This window comes from Oncorhynchus masou, chromosome 2 (genome assembly GCF_036934945.1).
Source record: "Oncorhynchus masou masou isolate Uvic2021 chromosome 2, UVic_Omas_1.1, whole genome shotgun sequence".
NCBI classification, from domain to species: domain Eukaryota; kingdom Metazoa; phylum Chordata; class Actinopteri; order Salmoniformes; family Salmonidae; genus Oncorhynchus; species Oncorhynchus masou.
This window is the reverse complement of record NC_088213.1, coordinates 40,250,764-40,272,112: the sequence shown is the minus strand read 5'-3', so window position 1 is coordinate 40,272,112 and position 21,349 is coordinate 40,250,764. Positions and strand designations below refer to the sequence as shown.

Here is a 21,349-nt window from a genome sequence, read left to right as displayed (position 1 = left end):
GATTGATTTTAATCCGAATTACAACATTGTCTGTTTGAGGGAATACGGATTATCCCGGTGGTTATAATACCAGAGGCTGTGCGACAGCTGACCAATACTGCAACAACAAAAGTAGAAAGCGCTGCAGTTTTTCTGTAGGCCTATTTTTCACATTAAATAAATACAAATCTCGGCTCCTGCTAATTTTAGAGTGGCTTGTTGATTTTGGAAAGAAAACAGCATGAATCATCTTGACTCTATATGTTTTAAGGGCTGGCATTTCGTTTGAACGTCAGGTTGTGAGAATTGTCCTTATAGGTTGTGCTGCGCGTTGATTTGAGGGAAGGGTTGATTAGGTTTCAACGCGCGTCAAGCTATCGGTGGCGTCGTGCGCACGCTACACTAAGTTAGTGGGTTTGGAAATGCTAAAGCGCCTCCTCACTGATATGCACAGGCACACAAAGCAGACGGATCCGCTCGCGAAGCTGGGACCTATCTACTGATCCTCCAGGTCTTAGTACAAAACACGGGAATCTCGTCCACGGCAGGTCCTCTTTATGGGAGCGGACACAAGGATGGTTATGTAATGGGTCTTGGAGAAGTGCCCGGGAAACCTTCCCTTCATGTGGAAAGCAGAATGAGCAGGTTTCTTTCAGCCGAGAAGAAGTTTGGTTTCGACCTGAAGCACATCAGGAAATAAGGAATCACAGTTATAAAGGGATAATAACAGAATATAGAGCAGCTGCAGAACATTCTCACTGATCAAGAGGGTATTCTGGTTCGCACCTTTGGATTGTACGTTTTTCGCCTGGCTGGCAGGAAAACATATTGGAGTACGTTATTTGGATCTTGTGAAATATCTTGAATCTTTGGGAAAGCTAACGAATTCCCCCAACATATCAGAGACGAACGCTTGCCCATCATGGAAAGTGAAATGTTGATGTTATAAAGATACATTTATGGTCAAATGACCGTCTTCACGCGCTCTCCAATCTAACGACCCTAGGATATCTATGAGATGGAAAAACGGGGACTCAACAGCGTCCTTTATTATTTAATTCTTAACGCACCCTTGTTCTTCTGTGTAAATGGTAAGTCAACTTTGATAGTCGTGGCATGCCGTGCTTTTGATGGTGAACACAAATGCTGTCAATCGAACAGCCCCTGTGGTTAGATTTTTGATTTCAAGCTGTTGTGATATGGACCGGACCGGGTCATTATTATGCTGCAGTGACTTGGTCGTTATGAGTAAAAAAAACAAAACGAATTACGTTATCGATTAAATGATACATGGGTGAGAGAATAGATTGATAGGATTCCAGTATTAGACGAACACATGTCAAGACTGTGCTTCAGCAGTTTTGCATAATGTCCACATTTCCTCAGTTATGCTAAGCCTAATGCTAGATGAACATGATCTCTCAAAACAATAATTGTTATTCTCATAGTGACCAAATACTTGTATTTATTCCGTTACAGGTTATATCAAACGCCATGGTCATTTCAATTCACAGTACAGTATACAGGTCACATAAAGCCAATACGCCTAGTTGTGTAGGCTACATTTGCGTCATTGCTTCATTGTCTATTTGTTTTTAAGTCTTAAACTAATATAAACTGATATTTAAATTGAATGGCAACCTGCATATGATTGTATTGCGAAATACAGACAATGTGGAAACGGATCTCACTAAAGCCATGTCAGTTGTCTGTCATGAGGCTACGTAATCTCAGACCTTTGCAAATGTGTTATTCCAACATAGTAATCTATTCTATACGTTCTCTTTTCTCAATGTTAGCTACGTTTACTGAAGTGCCCAAAGATGTGAGTGTCAGTGAGGGAGAAGACGTTGAGATGCCGTGCGCCTTTCGGGCCATCGGATCGTCGCCCTTCTCGCTTGAGATCCAGTGGTGGTACCTAAAGGAGACAACACCTAAAGAACTTGCACACGAACTGCAAATAAGCGCTCCGGCAAACAGAGCCAAGGTAATGCTGTCCCCATGACAGAGAGGGCAGGTTGGGCTGCTCCCGGGCAACTACTGAGATGGGCTCTGTTTAAATGTTCGAAGTTGCACCAAAAGTGATTGACACGTACGGCTACGGCTGTGTGTGCAATCTGGCCTTACGTGATGGCTTCGCCATATGTACGACATATGTCGCTATTTATTTGATGGACTCCATTACAACATGTTTGCCGACTAAAAGCACGTGAAGGGATATACTGGAGATTATAAACACTGTGTGGCCATTCACATTAAGAAGGGGGTGTGTATATTGTGCGGGAGGGGGGGGGCGTCACACCTAATGATACAAATGGTACTTGTTTGATTTTAAAATGAGTTCAGGAGAGTTCTCATGCATGCAGCGGAAATACCCACGTTGGAATATTCCATAATGCTGTTGGATAACTGTGACATGATTACGCAATCTGTGCCTCTGTTTCAATCGACTCAGGGACACAGAACAACCCCATCTGTAGTTTCTGCTCTGTTATTTAAGCACAATAAACATGCACTAGAAAACACAAACGAGCAGTTATGACAGCTCGAGAGTTAATGCAGTTGTTGCTGTCCATGCATGGTGCTGATGTCAATGCACGCTGTTTCGGGCAGGTTTGGGAACAACGCAACTGTTGCTGTCCATGGTGTTGATTCCAATGCGCGCAGCTGTAGAAACAATTGTACAATGTCGAAAGCGATTCAAAATTGCACATGGAATTCCAATTGTGTTGAAGCTCATATACTAAAGTGTAATTGCTATTAACGAGAGTATTATGCAGTCTTGTGCCTCTGGCTGACCATAACACTTCGACAAATTTCTGATTTCAGGTCACTCAAAAGGATGCCACAAAAATAAGCGTAAGTGTTTGTGTTTCCTCATATCCAGCTGAAGCATTAACGCTAAAACTTTATCATAGTGTAGATATCTATCTGATTACTTCAAATGTTGTATATGGCAGCACAGTTAAGTCCCATAATGCATTTGAGTAATAAAATGTTTATAAACGTTGTTCAAGATCATAGGGCTAGCCACATCATATGGCCAAGTGTCGCTATTGAGGTCGATGGACAATATTTTAGCACAAGCTATGGTGGTAACTGTCCACGCCTCTGTTGCAAGTGGGCATTTTTCCAAGCATCGTTTTTTCTAGACTTACGACTCCATTTTGTACAGTTGGCTCAAACCTGGCTGGCTCACCATTATCATGTCGCCTTTATAATATCAATATAGCCTCATCTTGTTTTGAAATGTATCCAGAGACTTGCCACACAACAGGCAGCGTTAAATCTGCCATGTTTAGGCCCACCACCAAACTGCGACGTTATTGCATTTTCCTGCGGAGAAGCAAGTTATTTCTCTATTGAGACTGCATCCACACGTTTAAGATTTTGAGGGGATTATAGGCCTTTAGGATTTAGGCTATCAAACACATAAACCCTCATCGCGTGCTGCATATGTGGCAGTAGTCTAATGAGTGGCCGGCATAGTCTACTTTGATATAGACATATTTATTATCGAAACCAACAGGTTATACTGTGCATGTAGCAATTTCTCCCTTTCTCTGTTTCTCTTTGTAGACTGTGAGGGTGCAGGGCAGCGCCATATCTCACAGGCTTAGTCTCTCTAAGGTGCGAAAGGAGGACGAAGGGGTGTACGAGTGCCGGGTTTCCGACTTGTACTCCGACGAGACTCAGGAATACAAGGTTCAAGCCACCCTCCGGGTGATTCCGCGTGATGGCATGGTGGCCGAGGAGGCCGTGTCCCACATTCAGAATAGATGGCCACTGAGGAACAGCAAGGACGCGGTGGCCGGGGGGCGGGCTACCTCTGAGCCGGGTCAGGGAAAGCCTCGTGTGCCTCCTCCAGCGGGAAATGGCCCCCTCCCCGCCAGCACGATGACCACCGCCTCTGCAGCAAAGTCCTCAGCTTCGCCAAGGCCCGGCAATGCGGCCATCCTCCGACAGCAGCACGGAGCTGGTAAGTTAAAGTGCAACAGTGACACCTAGTGATACAAGGGTAGAAGATGGGGAGTTTGTGTGTGTTTACTCTTCCATTTCCTGTCAGACCATCAGGACCATGTCATTCAGATCGGTGATTTACCCTCTTTGGGTGAATAATAAATTACACTGACATTTTTATTGTCATTGAATAATATAATGTTATTTACAAAAAATATATTTGATGATGTTTGTGTAGAGAACACAACCTGTTACATGTAATTATATTGCTTCACAGGGCAGTGTTTCTTACGGGGAGTTATTCTTTATTTCATCATAATAATAATAATAAACATGCAGTTATCCATGCTGGGACATATCTACTTATCTTGCCACCAGTTGAGACATTTGATTTTGCCAGATGTTTTTGTCAGACTATGGAGAGAGAGGGAAGGCGTGTATGTATATGCAGTAGGTATCTTAAATATTCATCCCCTTGTTTTTTTTACTCACATTTTCTTGCGTGGCATAGTGGGATTGAAATGTCATTGTCATTGATCTACACACAATTCTCCATTATGTCAAAGTGAAAAGAATGTTCACAAATTAATAGGCCTACAAATGAAATAACTAAAATATCGTTGTTGCAAAAGTATTCACCCTTTTTCGTTTAGGCAAGCCTTAAATGAGTTCAGTAGTAAAATGAAGCTTAGAAAATCACATAATAGGTTACATGGAATCACTCTGTATGAAGTAATAAGGGTTGATATGATTTTTTTAATGGCTAACCCTTCCTCTGTCCCCCATACAACATAAATAAGGCCCCTCAGTCAAGTGTTGAATTTCAAGCACAGATTCAACTACAAAGACCAGTGAGCTTTTCAAAAGCCTCGTAAAGAAGGGCCTTGATTGGTAGATGGGTAACATTAACAAATTAGACATTGAATATCTCTTTATTAAGCACGGTCAATTTAATAATGATGCCGTGGATGATGTACTAAACCAGCCAGACACAACAAAAGTCTTTCTTAACTGTAGCTGTAGGACAATATGGAAACTCCTCCGGGATGAGACCAATAGTGATCTCAAAACAGCTCGCTGTGAAGGGAGGAAACTGAAGATCGATCAGCAACATTGTGGTTACTCGACAATAATGTCTTAAATGACAGAGTGAATAGAAATAGAAAAGACTGTGGCTGAAATGGTGAATCCACTAGTTTGAAAGGGTTTCTGCATACTTTTGTATACATACATGATAAACAAATCAACAAATATATTTTAGATGATAGATTCTTTAAAGTAGCCACTTGGCCTCGATGACAGCTTTGCACACAATGAGTAGGTGTGTCCAAACTTTTGTCGAGCACTGTATACATTTGAAGTCTGAAGTTTACATACACCTTAGGCAAATACATTTCAACTCAGTTTTTCACAATTCCTGACATCTAATCCAAGGACATTCCCTGTCTTCGGTCAGTTAGGATCACCACTTTATTTTAAGAATGTGAAATGTCAGGATAATAGGAGAGAGAATGATTTATTTCAGCTTTTATTTCTTTCATCACATTCCCAGTGGGTCAGAAGTTTACATACACTCAATTAGTATTTGGTAGCATCGCCTTTAAATTGTTTCACTTGGGTCAAATATATTGGGTAGCCTTCCATACGCTTCCCACAATAAGTTGGGTGAATTGTGGCCCATTCCTCCTGACAGAGCTGGTGTACCTAAGTCAGGTTTGGAGGCCTCCTTGCTCGCACAGGCTTTTTCAGTTCTGCCCACAAATTTTCTATAGGATTGAGGTCAGGGCTTTGTGATTTCCACTCCAATACCTTGACTTTGTTGTCCTTAAGCCATTTTGCCACAACTTTGGAAGTATGCTTGGGGTCATTGTCCATATGGAATACCCATGTTGCTTCAATATATCCACATATTTTTCCTTCCTCATTGTGCCATCTATTTTGTGAAGTGCACCAGTCCCTCCTGCAGCAAAGCATCCCCACAACATGATGCTGCCACCCATGTGCTTCACGGTTAGGATGGTGTTCTTTGGCTTGCAAGCCTCCCCCTTTTTCCTCCAAACATAACGATGGTCATTATGGCCAAACAGTTCTATTTTTGTTTCATCAGACCAGAGGACATTTCTCCAAAAAGTATGATTTTTGTCCCCAAGTGCAGTTGCAAACTGTAGTCTGGCTTTTTTTATGGCGGTTCTGGTGCAGTGTCTTCTTCCTTGCTGAGCGGCCTTTCAGGTTTGTCAACATAGGACTTGTTTTACTGTGGATATAGATACTTTGTACCTGTTTCCTCCAGCATCTTCAGAAGGTCCTTTGCTGTTGTTCTGGGATTGATTTGCACTTTTTGCACCAAAGTACGTTCATCTCTAGGAGACAGAATGTGTCTCCTTCCTGAGCGGAATGATGACTGCGTGGTTCCATGGTGTTTATACTTACGTACTATTGTTTGTACAGATGAACGTGGTACCTTTAGGCATTTGGAAATTGCTCCCAAGGATGAACCAGACTCATAGAGGTCTACCATTTTCTTTCTGAGATCTTGGCTGATTTATTTTGATTTTCCCATGATGTCAAGCAAAGAGATACTGAGTTTGAAGGTATGACTTGAAATACATCCACAGGTCCACCTCCAATTGACTCAAATTATGTCAATTAGCCTATCAGAAGCTTCTAAAGCCATGACATCATTTTCTGGAATTCTCCAAGCTGTTTAAAGGCACAGTCAACTTTGTGTATGCACAATTATGACCCACTGGAATTGCGATATAGTGAATTAAAAGTGAAATAATCTCTCTGTAGACAAATGTTGTAAATATTACTTGTGTCATGCACAAAGTAGACCTAACCGACTTGCCAAAACTATAGTTTGTTAAGAAATTTGTGGAGTGGTTGAAAAATTAGTTTAAATTTCTGCACTGCTAGAGCTTCCCCTGTCAACTTTACGTGCTGTTATTGTGAAGTGGAAATATCTAGGAGCAACAACGGCTCAGCCGTGAAGTGGTAGGTCACACAAGCTCACAGAATAGGACCGCCGAGTGCTGAAGCGTGTAGCACGTAAAAATAATCTTATCTGTAGCACGTAAAAATAATCTATCTTCAGTTGCAACACTCACTATCGAGTTCCAAACTGCCTCTGGAAGCAACGTCAACACAATAATTGTTCGCCCGGCGAGGTTAATGAAATGGTTTCCATGGCCGAGCAGCCGCACACAAGCCTAAGATCACCATGTGCAATGCTAATCGTTGGCTGGAGTGGTGTAAATCTCGCCGCCATTGGACTCTGCAATATGGAGCCGTGTTCTCCGGAGTGATGATTCACGCTTCACCATCTGGCAGGCCGACAGACAAATCTGGATTTGACGGATGCCAGGAGAACGCTACCTGCCCGAATACATAGTGCCACCTGTAAAGTTTGGTGGAGGAGGAATAATTGTCTGGGGCTGTTTTTCATGATTCGGGCTAGGCCCCTTAGTTCCAGTGAAGGGAAATGTTTGGTACTTTTTACCGCTTTTTCTACCCAATTTTGTGATATCCAATTGGTAGTAGTTACAGTCTTTTGCCATGGCTGCAACTCCCGTACGGACTCGGAAGAGGCAACGGTCGAGAGCCGTGCATCCTCCGAAACACAACCCAGCCATGCCGCACTGCTTCTTCACACACTGCCCGCTTAACCTGGAAGCCAGCCACACTGTGGAAACACTGTACAGCTGTTGACTGAAGTCATCATACATGCGCCCGGACACATGTATGATGAGTGCGATGGGACAAGGACATCCCAACAGGCCAAACCCTACCCTAACCCGGATGACGCTGGGGAAATTGTGCGCCGCCGCATGGGTCTCCGTTGGTGGCCGGCTGTGAGGATTGAACCTGGATCTCTAGTGATGCTTCTAGCACTGAGATGCTTTGCCTTAGACCGCTGCGCTACTCGGTAGGCCCGTGAAGGGAAACCTTAACGCTACAGCACACAATGACATTCTAGACAGTTCTGTGCTTCCAACTTTGTGGCAACAGTTTGGGGAAGGCCCTTTCCTGTTTCAGCATGATAATGCCCCTGTGCACAAAATGAGGTCCATACAGAAATGGATTGTCGAGATCGGTGTGGAAAACATTGACTGGCCTGCACAGAGCCCTGACCTCAACCCCATCGAACACCTTTGGGAAGAATTGGAAGGCCGACTGCGAACCAGGCCTAATCACCCAACATCAGTGCCCGACCTCACTAATGCTCTTGTGGCTAAATGGAAGCATGTCCCCGTAGCAATGTTCCAACTTCTAGTGGAAAGCCTTCCCAGAAGAGTGAAGGCTGTTATAGCAGCAAAGGGTGGACCAACTCCATATTAATGCCCATCATTTTGGAATGAGATGTTCAAAGAGCAGGTGTCCACATACTTTTGCAGTATATACGGTGCCTTCAGAAAGTATTCAGACCCCTTGACTTTTTCCACATTTTGTTACGTTACAGACTTATTATAAAATTAATAACAGAAAAATAAATGTCCACCATTCTGCAAACAATAACCCATAATGACAAAGTGAAAACAGGTTTTTAGAAATGTTTGCTAATTGATTAAATACGAAAAACAGATATGTTATTTACATTAGTATTCAGACCCTTTGCTATGAGACTCGAGAATTGAGCTCAGGTCCATCCTGTTTCAATTGATTATCCTTGAAATGTCTCTACAACATTGGAGTCCACCTGTGGTAAATTCAATTGATTGGACATGATTTGGAAAGGCACACACCTGTCTATAAGGTCCCACAGTTGTCAGTGCTTGTTAGAGCAAAATCCAAGTCATGAGGTCGAAGGAATTGTCCGTAGAGCTCCGAGCCAGGATTGTGTAGTGGCACAGATCTGGGGAAGGGTATAGCATCATGTCTGAAGGAAACCTGGCACCATCCCTACATGAAGCATGGTGGTGGCAGCACCATGCTGTGGGGATGTTTTTCAGTGGCAGGGAGACTAGTCAGGATCAAAGCGAAGATGAACGGAGCAAAGCACAGAGAGATCCTTGATGAAAACCTGCTCCAGAGTGCTCAGGACCTCAGATTGGGGCAAAGGTTCACCTTCCAACAGGACAACAGCCAAGACAGCGCAGGAGTGGCTTTGGGACAAGTCCCTGAATGTCCCTGAGTGGCCCAGCCAAAGCCTGGACTTGAAACCGCTCAAACATCTCTGGAGAGACGTGAAAATACCTGTGCAGTAACGTTCCCCATCCAACCTGACAGAGCTTGGGAGGATCTACAGAGAAGAATGGGAGAAACTCCCCAGATTCAGGTGTGCCATGCTTGTAACGTGATACCCAAGAAGACTAAATGCTGTAATAGCTGCCAAAGGTGCTTCAAAAAAGTACAATGGTCTGAATTCTTACATGCTGACCAGACCGGACACATCGCGTGCGCCGCACAATACATTTAGAAATCCATGTTATTCAATTATTGCAACCACACTGCTCACGTGCGCCAACGAGCATCTGCGATGCCAAGGGCTAAAACAGAACTCCTTTCTATTTCTGACGCAGATCGTGCTGAAAGTTCTGCCTCTCCCATCTCCTCATTGGTTTATAGAAGCAGGTACCCACGTGCCATCTCTTCATTGGTTATAACCACGTGGGTGATTGAAAGATTAACTGTTTTTCTGGTAGTCGTGGTAAGACTATGAAAGTTTAGATGCCGATCACCATATAAAGTTCAATGATGAAAAAGCCTTGCAGGAGGAGAGATGACTAGAAACGATTCGGTTGGCCGTTTTACGTGTGGATTAACTGTCGGAGTACAATACCTTGTGCATTTCAGGTAAAATAACAACTCAATGTTTATATCCCAGGACAAATTAGCTAGCAACAGCAATCTAGCTAAATAGGACAAATTAGCTAGCAAGTGCAAGCTAACTAGCTAAATTGCCATACATGTTTAATGCTTTTTGACCTGTCCCCAAATGAATGTCATTGGTTCAGAGTTTGTTTTGATATTTTAACCTGCGTGTCGTGATCGCGTTTGGTGTAGGGGCACAAAATAAATTTATGCACGATAGCGCACGATGGCGCACGCACGCAGCCGGTTTGGGTTCCGTGATATGTAAATATGATATTTCAGTTATATTTTATAAATTAGCAAAAATGTCTAAAAAACTGTTTTTGCTTTGTCATTATGGGACATTGTGTGTAAATTAATGAGGGGGGAAAAAAACAATTTAATCAATTTCAGAATATGGCTGCAATGTAACAAAATGTGGAAAAAGTCAAGGGGTCTGAATACTTTCCGAAGGCACTGTGTGTGTATGTATGTATATATATATATATATATATATATATATATATATATATATATATATACTAATTTGTGATCTACCAGCTTTAATATTGCAGATAGATCGTTAGTTCCATCAATGTAATTGTTTGCTATATATTTTAACTGTGCTTTGATGTTTCACAAACGTTCTGAACCTTTCTATTCTCATAGATCTCCATATTGTAAATTTGTAGAAAAAAATCTAAGAGTATTATTATATTATTGATCGATTGACTATGACTATAAACAACTCAGCAGTGCTTATTTGCAGAGGCAGACATGACTTGGCAGGGGGTCATGACCCATGGCCCTTCTAGACTTCTCTATTTAAAACAACAAAAAGTAAACAAATATGCCCACATCAAGCTAGGTAAGAGATGATTACATTAGTTTAAGTGATTGATGAACTAGATCAAATGTAATTCAATAATCAATATTGTGTTGCACCTTGAACCTAACAAATTAACAACTCTTACAAATAAAGTACAACAACAAAGTTTACAACGTACACTGGGAGAGAAATTCACGTTTCAGCAGGACAATAACCTGCAACACAAATCTACACTGGAGTTGCTTACCTTGAAGACCATGAATGTTCCATTTTGACTTAAATCTACTTGAAATCTATGGCAAGACGTCTATGGCAAGACAGAGCTTGAAGAATTTTGAAAGGAATATTTTGAAAATATCACACAATCCAGAGGTGGAAAGCTCTTAGAGGCTTACCCAGAAAGACACACAGCTGTAATCGCTGCCAAAGGTGATTCTAACATGTATTGACTCAGGGGTGAATACTTATCTCATCAATGAATATTTTGTGTTTTATTTTTCATTAATTAAATAGATGGAATTTTCATTTCACTTTGACATCAATTATCAATCTCACTTCATAATGCAAAAAAATGTGAGAAATCCAAGGGGGGGTGAATACTTAGGATTTTCCACTACAGATGCTGCAGTGGAGAGTGACAGGTTCTTGCCTTTATAGTGTCCACCATATGGAGACAGAAATGATGAAGATGTGATTCACAATGGCCATGGATATGAGATCTCCACACTATAACGTGAGCGTGCCTTAAAGCAGCCATTGGAGAGAGCGAGAAGGGGGCTATCTCACACGTCAGACTCGCTACTGATCGATGAAGCGCACTCCTGAATAATTCAATTTCACAGACTCCGCAGGAGGGTTTCACTCGCCGTTCTGCCATATCAGACTTACAGCCGCTGACGCAGTGGTGGTGCAGCATGGGAGACATGTCTGGGTGGGGGGGGTGGATGCACACTTATCAGTATGTGGGACCACACTTGTCTGTTTATGTGCGTTAGCATGTAACTGTGTACTGATGGATGTTTTGATTTTGTGTGTGTGTGTGTGTGTGTGTGTGTGTACAGATGTGAAAGCAGCCAGGGAGACCATGTTCATATCCCTGGCTGGAAGCATGTGTCCAGACTCCTCCTCTTTCCTGGCTATTGCTGTCAGTGCGTTGGTGGTTTGCAGGGTGACTAAGGGGGTAATGTAGAGCAAGGCCCTCCTCTAATGATAGGCTGTTGCCAGGGTTCTGACCTCTTTACACGGGGCTTGTCTCTCCCCTCAAGGGTTCTATACTTCTGAGTGGGGATTAGAGTGAAAGGAACTCCTGAGGGGAAGTTTTCCGAAAGACTTTAGAGGCCCTTGGAGGAGACATTGTGGGAAGTTGCATTCTCTGTTCCTTCCCTATTGTGTCTATCGTACTCAGTGTTGTGTCAGCTCGACGTGTGCTGTGGCTTGTTGGGGTGGCTGTTCTCCCCTTGCTGTGGCCTTGTCCTCGGGTCAGAGGAGGACAGCTGGTGGGGCCATAACTGAAGGAGAGGACTCCAGAGGAAACAGTTACACAACTCAACCTGTGTCCCCGAGTGCTGTGCTTCGTCTCTGCTGTCACTACTAGTCCCGACTTCAGTAATATCATCCAACAACATGTACATCTAAATGTATGCTTGAAGCCAATGCCATCTACAGAGCCTTGAGTTCCATTGAAAATAAAATGTAATCAACATCAAATTGGTCATTTGGAAGCCTACATTTACTTCTACATGTTAGTCATTTAGCAGACTCTCTCATCCAGAGGCCAGGGATCCATTTGGTCTTCTCTATGTGATTCGAATCCTTTACATTCTGAATGAAGCTAACTGCCAACCGAGGGGTAATAATGCTGAAAACACTGAGCTAATAGAATGGCACCATGCTGTTAGTCCTCCTCGTGTTCAGAACACGGAGGCTGCCATCCTGGACATGTACCGTGGACGTGAGAGTAGCCTGGAGCACAGTAAATGGCCTTCTCCTAGGAACTGGCATTGTGGATCAGCGTGCTCGGCCAACCCTGTCCTTAGCGAAGCGAGACAGAGGCGGCCATTTGGCGAGAAAAATCAAACAATATCGTTGCCAGTTCACTGATTTCTCTCTCTCTCTCTCTCTCTCTCTCTCTCTCTCTCTCTCTCTCTCTCTCTCTCTCTCTCTCTCTCTCTCTCTCTCTCTCTCTCTCTCTCTCTCTCTCTCTCTCTCTCTCTCTCTCTCTCTCTCTCTCTCTCTCTCTCTCTCAACATGACCCCCATTTTCTCCACAATAGAGGCAGTATTCTTGTCCACGTATTTAATTTATTTTAATTTTATTTAATTCTTATTTACAAAGATGGCCTACCCCGGTCAAACCTGCACGAAGCTGTGCCAATTATGCACCACCCTATAGGACTCCCAATCACGGCCAGATGTGAATCAGCCTTCATTCAAACCAGGGACTGTAGTGTCACCTCTTGCACTGAGATGCAGTGACTTCGACCGCTATACCACTCGGGAGCAGAATAATGCTCAGTTTAGATTACAAAACGAGGTTAGGCAGCCATTGTTAGGGCAATTGGATTGACTGACCAACATTCATACATGTAAATCATACTGAGCAGTGATACATGTATGCTCCAGTTCTAAATAATGACTTAGTATCAGGAAAACAACATCGTCTGAGGATCAGAGGTATTACAGACTGACCTCTGGGCTTGTTGTCTTAACATGATTGTCCAGGACAGAGCAAGGCAAACTCACCTGTTGAATTATGAGAATCTGATGCACATTATTTTTCATATATAGCAGCGCAAGGCTGATATATTCCTTCAAATTGTCTGGTCAGCATTTGCTTCTCTGTCTCTCTCTGTCTCTCGTAATGTATCTCTGTCAGACTAAATCAAATACAGTAAATCAATCCATGTAAAAGTGCCCTCCTGACACATTTACGTTGACTGTGGGAGACAGATTATTATTATTGTTTTTCTTTAAGTGAACCCCTCAACATATTTGTCAACAGATTGTGAAGGTTAAAAAGCACCCTGGCATACGTGAAAGATTGGCCCTCCCTTGTCGTGCCACAATAACAACAGTTGAGGGGGAAAAATGTGATCTGGCCCGCCTCTCGGAAATGCGTGCATCTGTCACTTTTCTGCAATGTCATCTGGCTGAGTGGCAGAAACAATTAATATTAAAGGGGAAATGCCACGGGCATGGGGTAGATAAGCTGGCCCCTCAGCACACTGTCAGGTGTCTCAAATTGCCTCTCAAATGTTTCATTTTTCATCTGGGGGTTTGGTGGCCTTGCTGGGATAACAGATCAACTTGCAGTGCACCATTCTCCAGCGCTTCACAGGGAACCAGATTGATAGTCCCATGGAGGATCAGTGGCTAACACTTTGGGGATGAGTGGCTGTCTATCATGAATTCACAGTGGAAAGTGTGGCGGACTGCACAGCGGTGAATGTTCCTCCTGGTTCTCAATTCACGAACAGAAAAAACGACGACACAACAGTGAAATGGAACCTTGTTGAAACTTGAAACTGCGAATACAACCATCCATGGAATCACAAGCTCTACTCCCAGCATTTTCCTACATTGGAAACAGAATATTATTTCTAAAGATTTTCATCTCAGAGCATTTCTTTGTTTGCGGCACCTCCCAAGCATTTATACAATCGTGTTGTCCCTTACGTAAAACAATATTTCAGATTCATTTAAAGCATCTCAGTAATTTGGCTCACTTGTTTCACGAAATCAACCTGTATGTAAGGCCAATCTGAAAGCCAATTGCAATGTGAACCGCTAATACTTAGATCGTTAATTAATCAATCATCAAATTAATTCACTGGAATATTCTAATTAGAATGATTGACTATCTATATTGATTATGGACTGCTTGATTAAAAGGAACATTTGATAAGTGGAAATATTCCACATTGTGGATGTGACTGTGGGAGTTAGTTCGATAATATTGCTGTTTGTATTATTCACAGTGAAAGTGAGGTGAGAAAGAAGTTGACTATGCAATTTATTTATTTATCCATTATTCTACCAGGTAAGTTGACTGAGAACATGTTCTCATTTGCAGCAACGACCTGGGGAAAAGCTACAGGGGAGAGGAGGGGGATGAAAGTGCCAATTGTAAACTGGGGATTATTAGGTGACCGTGATAGTTTGAGGGCCAGATTGGGAATTTAAGCCAGGACACCGGGGTTAACACCACTACTCTTACAGTAAGTGCCATTGGATCTTTAATGACCTCAGAGAGTCAGGACACCCGTTTAATGTCCCATCCGAAAGACTACACCCTACACAGGGCAGCCCTGGGGCATTGGAATATTTTCTTAGACCCGAGGAAAGAGTGCCTCCTACTGGCTCTCCAACAGCACTTCCAGCAGCATCTGGTCCCCCATCCAGGAACTGACCAGGACCAACCCTGCTTAGCCAGCAGTGGTATGCAGAGTGGTATGCTGCTGGCAATAGGATATGCAATAATATTAAAAACTGTGACTGTGTGCACTCAACAGTTCGTCGAAAGGACTTGGCAGGTGAACTTGTTTGGTAGGGAGTGAGGAGGATGGCATAGAGCATGAGGACAGCCAGCTCACTTGAATACACCTACCCAAAATGCAATGGTCTGCTTTCTATTCTAGATTACCTTGATATCCCTTGGCAAGAGTATTTGTCTCTGGCTGGACAGCTGTCTCAATCCCTCATTAAACACCCAGTCTATCACATCGTGTGTGTGTGTGTGTGTGTGTGTGTTGGGGGTGTTTTAACGGGCTGATGTGGCTTTTCAGCTGTCAGTCTCCGCTCTAAGGACAATTGTGAGTTTTAGGTAGCTGTCAGACTGTATGGGAAGCACTTCCCTTTTCCCAATGTGATGTTGATTGACTTCCGTTGTTGACTTCTTGCCTGGCAAGAAGGCACTGTGCTGGTGTTGTCATCTCTGTGACAGAGGATGGCTGGACGGTTATGGGGACTTTACATGACTCTATTATTATTATTGGGCCTTTGTGTTGCAGCCTATAGCTCATCCAAGACCATGAGATAGTGGGAAAAGTGTTAGAGAAGTGGAGAGTATTCTCTTAAATAAGTGGTCTCTTTCAACTGTAAGGAAAACTCTACATGACCAATATGACCAATCTTTTTTTTCTCTGTCTCTCTTTGCAACATAGCCTTTTGTATTTATTTTTCCTGTCTCTATCTGCAGTACGTTGTGTTGCACTCCCCATTGAACACTCCATGCTCTGAAAATGTTTTTGTTTCTTTATCCACATCTGTGCTTTCAGTCGTTCTGTTTGTCCTCCCCCATATGCGATTCCTAATCATCCCCCTATTCAGCCATCTAGCAGATGCCAAAAGTAACCTTCGAGAATAGTGATGTCATCCTAATGGCCATTAGTTACAGGTCTCCACAGTGCCTAGCTGCTACTCTACAGAAAACACTCATTTTGAACAGAACGATGAGATTGTACCTCTCATCCAAGGGGTTCTGCTGTGTGTGTGTGTGTGTGAGAGAGAGAGAGAGAGAGAGAGAGAGAGAGAGAGAGAGAGAGAGAGAGAGAGAGAGAGAGAGAGAGAGAGAGAGAGAGAGAGAGAGAGAGAGAGAGAGAGAGAGAGAGAGAGAGAGAGAGAGAGAGAGAGAGAGAGAGAGAGAGAGAGAGAGAGAGAGAGAGAGAGAGAGAGAGAGAGAGAGAGAGAGAGAGAGAGAGAGAGAGAGAGAGAGAGAGAGAGAGAGAGAGAGAGAGAGAGAGAGAGAGAGAGAGAGAGAGAGAGAGAGAGAGAGAGAGAGAGAGAGAGAGTCATACACCACAGATGGCTTTTTAACACTTTGCCCCCAATGAGCTGCAATGTGATCTCCAAATAATGTATTGGGCCTATTAATTTGCCATATTTCAACACCCCCACGTCACACACCCCAGATGGGTTTTATTTTCCAAATACTTGAATGTAGTGGGTTGTATAAAGTATCGCAGATTGTCGGCAGTTAAATAGACTATTGAGTTCATTGTATGTTTAAAGGTCGAGGTTACTCTCACAAACCGACATTTCCATTGGACGTAAAACATTGGCTAACTGATTTATCTGCAGTAGGCAGATGATCTTACAGACACTGTGTTCTGAGGTTTAAGTGTATGCTTTGATTGATTCAAAACTCAGTGGAGAATCCTCTGAACCCTCAAGGCAAAGCGATGTCATTCCCACAGAGAGATACCCACTGGTACTAAAACATGGTTCAACGATAAACAAGACTATTCCTCTACAGACTGTCGGGGCGAATTTGGAGTTGGAGCAGTGTGCGCTCCTATGACTGTAAACTTATTTTCTCTTATGTAGTGCTTCCAGTAGAGGGGATGAGTGCGGATGGAGTAATGCCTTGGTGTTACACGTTTGGTGACTGCTGTGTTAACGTGCAGAATGATTCTGGCAACAATGGTCCTGGGGAGTGGTTCTCGGGTTTTAGCTGATTCGTGTGGGTTTATTCATGTTGTTATTTTCATGGCTTTCGTTTGACCTTTGTACAGCTGTACCTGCATTCCGTCTTCAATGCACACATATTTTAATTGTCCGAGTAGGAGAGAGTCTGATAAAGATCACCACGGATGACACAGGGTGAAACCAATGGTTTAATGTGGTTGTGGATCGAAAATAATGACTTTTCCTTGAGTCTGATGAAGTTGTAGAATTGAACATAGAACAGAGGGGTTTTGTGCCAAAGATTTCATACACATGTTAGAGGTGTCAGAGCGTGAGGAGAAGTTCTGGTTTCTCAAGCAGGGCACCTGAAAAGTCTGGGTTTTCCCAGTGCTAAATGAATACCTATTAACACAAGATACGAACTTTGAACAGAGGTGGATCATTGCGTGACTAACCAATTTCAAAAGGTGATCTGAGGCAGTCCTCTGGTCCTTACCAATATCACAACTGATAATCCTGCTCTGTTTCCACATTTCAATCCCAAAGTGCTTTTCTACTCAGGAAATGATGATTATTTTCAACTAATTTAGATTGGATTGGACATTTTAAAGATGTCTGTGACAAGCACCTGCCATAAGGGGTGATTGTAAGGGTCTGGCTGGGGCTGAGGTAGGGTGCGTCATGAGGGGACAAGAGCAGTCAGAGCCGGCTGTCTCCAGATAGCCTTAAGTAAACACCTGTCATTTGGATCCTTGGTGAGGAGGCTCAGATAAGCTGCCCTGTCCAGATGCTGTCCATCACTCTACAGCCAATCTACTCAATGACCACAGAAGACAGAGAGAGTGCAGAGCAGATAGAGAGAGAGAGAGATTTTAAAAGGGCAAAGGAACAGAAATGTGGCAAGAATAAAACGAGGGGTGGGACACAGAAGGAGGGATACAGACGTAAACAGAGAGCGGATGGAAGGCCATGAGAGATTGAAACAATCGAAGTAGAGTGGGGGAGAAACAAGGGGAATTGATGCGAAGATTAGAGCCAATCAGTGAAACAACGTTCAGCGAAATATGGAGAAAGACATTTGGTCTGATGCTTTCTCACTCACTCCATTTTGCCCTGAATACACTGCAGCTCTGTCTGTGATTAAGACAGCTGGCCTGGCTCCGGGTGAGTCTTGTAACGCACTGTTAAGCACTTGTATTGCCCTGTTTGCGTGTAGTAGAGTTCATGTCTTTGAGTTGATGTTCGTGTGGTCTTTAAACCATGTCTTTGGGCTGGGGGGGGGGGGGGGTGGTGGAAGTGTTGGTGTGTGGATGTGTAGCGGGGCGTGGCCTGGTTGAGAACATGAGAATGGTAAAACAGGCAGACCTTTCACACTAGAGGTGTCACAGAAACTCCAGCCTCGTTAAACATTGACTCATTGTGTGTGTGTGTGTGTGTGTGTGTGTGTGTGTGTGTGTGTGTGTGTGTGTGTGTGTGTGTGTGTGTGTGTGTGTGTGTGTGTGTGTGTGTGTGTGTGTGTGTGTGTGTGTGTGTGTGTGATCTGAAAAATCAATCTGGCCTGACTTTTGTTTGTTGGGGTCTGTTCCTCGCTGACCGCATGTGTCCGTTTATGCATGTGTGTGTGCGTATGAGAGAGTGTGCATGTGTCATAATGAAACCGCTTTTAGCCAGCAGTTGCTCTACTGCCCAAACAGGAAATTAAACGTGTCAGACAGGGATTAGGAGCTGTATCTAAGGGCCACTCATCCTCATGGCCAGGTTCTCCCCGGGATGTCTCCTACCTTCCTGTACAAAACAATCAGCATAAGTAGATGCCGCCATTTCATGGACTCAAAAGGTAGCCTGGCAGTGTGGATGAAACTCTCACCTCTATCTGGAACATGGCAGCAGAAGCGTGAACAAAAGTAGACTTGAGATTTTCCACAACTGCCATTTTGTCAGCCATAATTGTGTGAAATATGGCCCAGGTAATACAGAATTCTACTCCTGGCAGGGAGTTAACAGATGTCATGAGCTACCGTGAGCTTCCTTAACTCTGGAGAATGTCTGATTGTTCCCATTCACCACAGCCAGGCATCCATGGTACTGTCTTAACACGAAATCTCTCCTCAGTTTCTGTGTGCAGGTTTGATTTGTAGCAGAGACATTTCCACTGACCTTTCTACCCCCTCTGGTTGTCTTTGTCTGGCCAGGTTCTGGAGCCATTACCACCACTGACCCATTCCTCTTCATCACTCTCCTGATCCTGCATAAGCTCCTCCCCTTCCTGTTTACCCAATAAGAGACTTCAACCAAACGACGACCCGAAAGTTTTCACTTTATGTACCAAATAACGAAAGGGAAATATATATATATAGATGTATACCGTTACGGCACATCACTGAGGGGTGAGGAAACGAATGGCAAAGAGAGGAGAAGAAAGGACTGACGATATAAGGACTGAATGAAAGAGAAGGAGAAGACGTGGTCTTCTGACTGGGACTAATGGAGGACACATCTAAGAACTGAATGTATATGAATTGTGTGAGAAGCATGAAACAAGGAATCTATGTGAATAAGAACTTCACAGCTACGTCGTACACACAACCAACATCCACTAAACGCTGCATCCTGTTTCCAAATAGTATCTGCCGTGCTTCATGCATGGCTGTTCTTATTTATTTTCGGGTGGATATCTTTGGATGTTTTATTTTCTATTTGTGTTATATTTTCAGTTCAATGGATTTTTATTTGGAATTAATTTTTCAGGATTTTGAAATTATTTTGATCATATCTGCTTCTGGACGATTATTTTGTTGTATTCTAAAAGAGATCCGCTCCTCATGTTTGTTTAGGTTGATTTGCATGAGCTGTTGAGCAGAAACCCATCATGTTTTTTCACAGACGTCAAAGATGGGACTTTTTTGAAATGTTCGGTTCATTCACGGAGACTGTGAGTCTGTGTCATTCTGTTGCCCCCCTCTCTCTCTTTCTCACTCTCTCTCATGATTTCTCCAAAGCGTTGTTTCATGATGTATACAAATATGACCTTATATATTTTGATTAAATAAGGCCCACATTACCATAGTTGTTGTTAGTCACCTTCAATAATGTTTATTTTTATTAAAGATATGGTGGTCAAAGTTAAGACATTCATTTATAAATACAAAAAAAAAAAAAACGTATTGGTATGTTGCCAACACCAGTTGAAATAAAAGTTGTTGTTTTTTTTTCTCAATAAAAATTGACATCAAAGGCCTTACATGTGAACATTAAATCTATGAAGCTTTCTTTGACCCTACAGGAAACCATGTCTCAGTGCTCCCTAAAGTATATGGTTGACCCATATCATGAGATGAATCTTTCCGTGACCTAGAAGTGAATTAGGTATGTAGGTCAATGTCCAGACTGATCTTTCTTGCCAGTGTGTGCTCCACAAGCGCTGATGTGTAATGAAGCGCCTGCGTGCATCCCTGTCCGTGTGTACCTCCAAAGTCAGTTGCAGTACCAGTGTCTTAGCTCCATTGAATCCATGGGAGATATGTGACAGCTGAGCAGCTGTTGATACTGGCAAAGCAGACGCCAAAGGTAGCACTTGAGCGCCCACGTTGTCGACTGAGGGTCGCAACGCAGTCCCCTGGGAGTAGTGAGCTGTGATGTAGTCTTTCCGGCAGGATAGGCACACATTCAGTGGAAGAATTCTCGCTTGTGTAAGCATGTCTAACTAACAAAACCAACAAAAAAAAGGAGTCACATGTGCATCCCAGGGAAGAGCAACGGAAACTCCCTACCTAGTTTCCTCTTGTTGTCTGTTTCCCTTTCATCGTTTATCAGTTTACCACATTAATATTGGTGGAGAATGGGAAGACTGGTTCCACTTTGAACTTTAGTTTGGCTCCAGACAATCCTTTGGTCTCAATAGATGTCTAGCAGACATGATATAAACACAAACAGAGCTCCCATTGCAAGTGTTGAATGCCAATGTCTTTTGACATTTGGTAGGTTATTATCTTTCCCTTAAACTATTGTTTTGATTCAGTCTTGTGTACGGACTGCATTTGTCCCAAAAGTGTATATCGCCACTAAATAATAAACAGGTCAGATAGGTAAAAGCTAACAGCAGCAAAGCGGCAGCAACATTAAAACATGTTCGGTTATGTTTCAGTTCCTTTTTAGGGGCTGTTTGCCCACCAAATGAATGAGTGTTTGACAAGGGATTTAAGTGCGTTACACAACAACCGACAAGGCCCTGAGTGCTCTCTATGCCCCGTAAATCATTTCCTGTCAAATTCGCAGCCCCGTGTTCCCTCTTTTGTCTCCTCCTCGCCCTCTAAAAGCCCATTCTTCTAACCAATGACTGAGATGGACAATGACATCCAGGGCATTGGATGCGTATTAGGAAGTTTCG

General features: G+C 43.2%; 1 protein-coding gene across 2 annotated transcripts; it reads left to right on the top strand.

Moving 5' to 3' along the window:
- Positions 1–451: 451 nt before the first annotated feature.
- On the top strand, positions 452–20,200 carry LOC135554125 (V-set and transmembrane domain-containing protein 2B-like). Of its 2 annotated transcripts, XM_064986210.1 has the most exons (5): positions 452–1,070; positions 1,779–1,966; positions 2,809–2,838; positions 3,559–3,958; positions 19,155–20,200. In XM_064986210.1, exons 1-5 carry the CDS (start codon positions 998–1,000, stop codon positions 19,241–19,243), a joined length of 780 nt encoding a protein of 259 aa, XP_064842282.1. In that variant the 5' UTR covers positions 452–997; the 3' UTR covers positions 19,244–20,200. The 2 variants fall into 2 exon arrangements, with proteins under 2 accessions (XP_064842282.1, XP_064842274.1); XM_064986202.1 differs by lacking the exon at positions 452–1,070 and having other exon boundaries at positions 1,432–1,966.
- Positions 20,201–21,349: the final 1,149 nt, after the last annotated feature.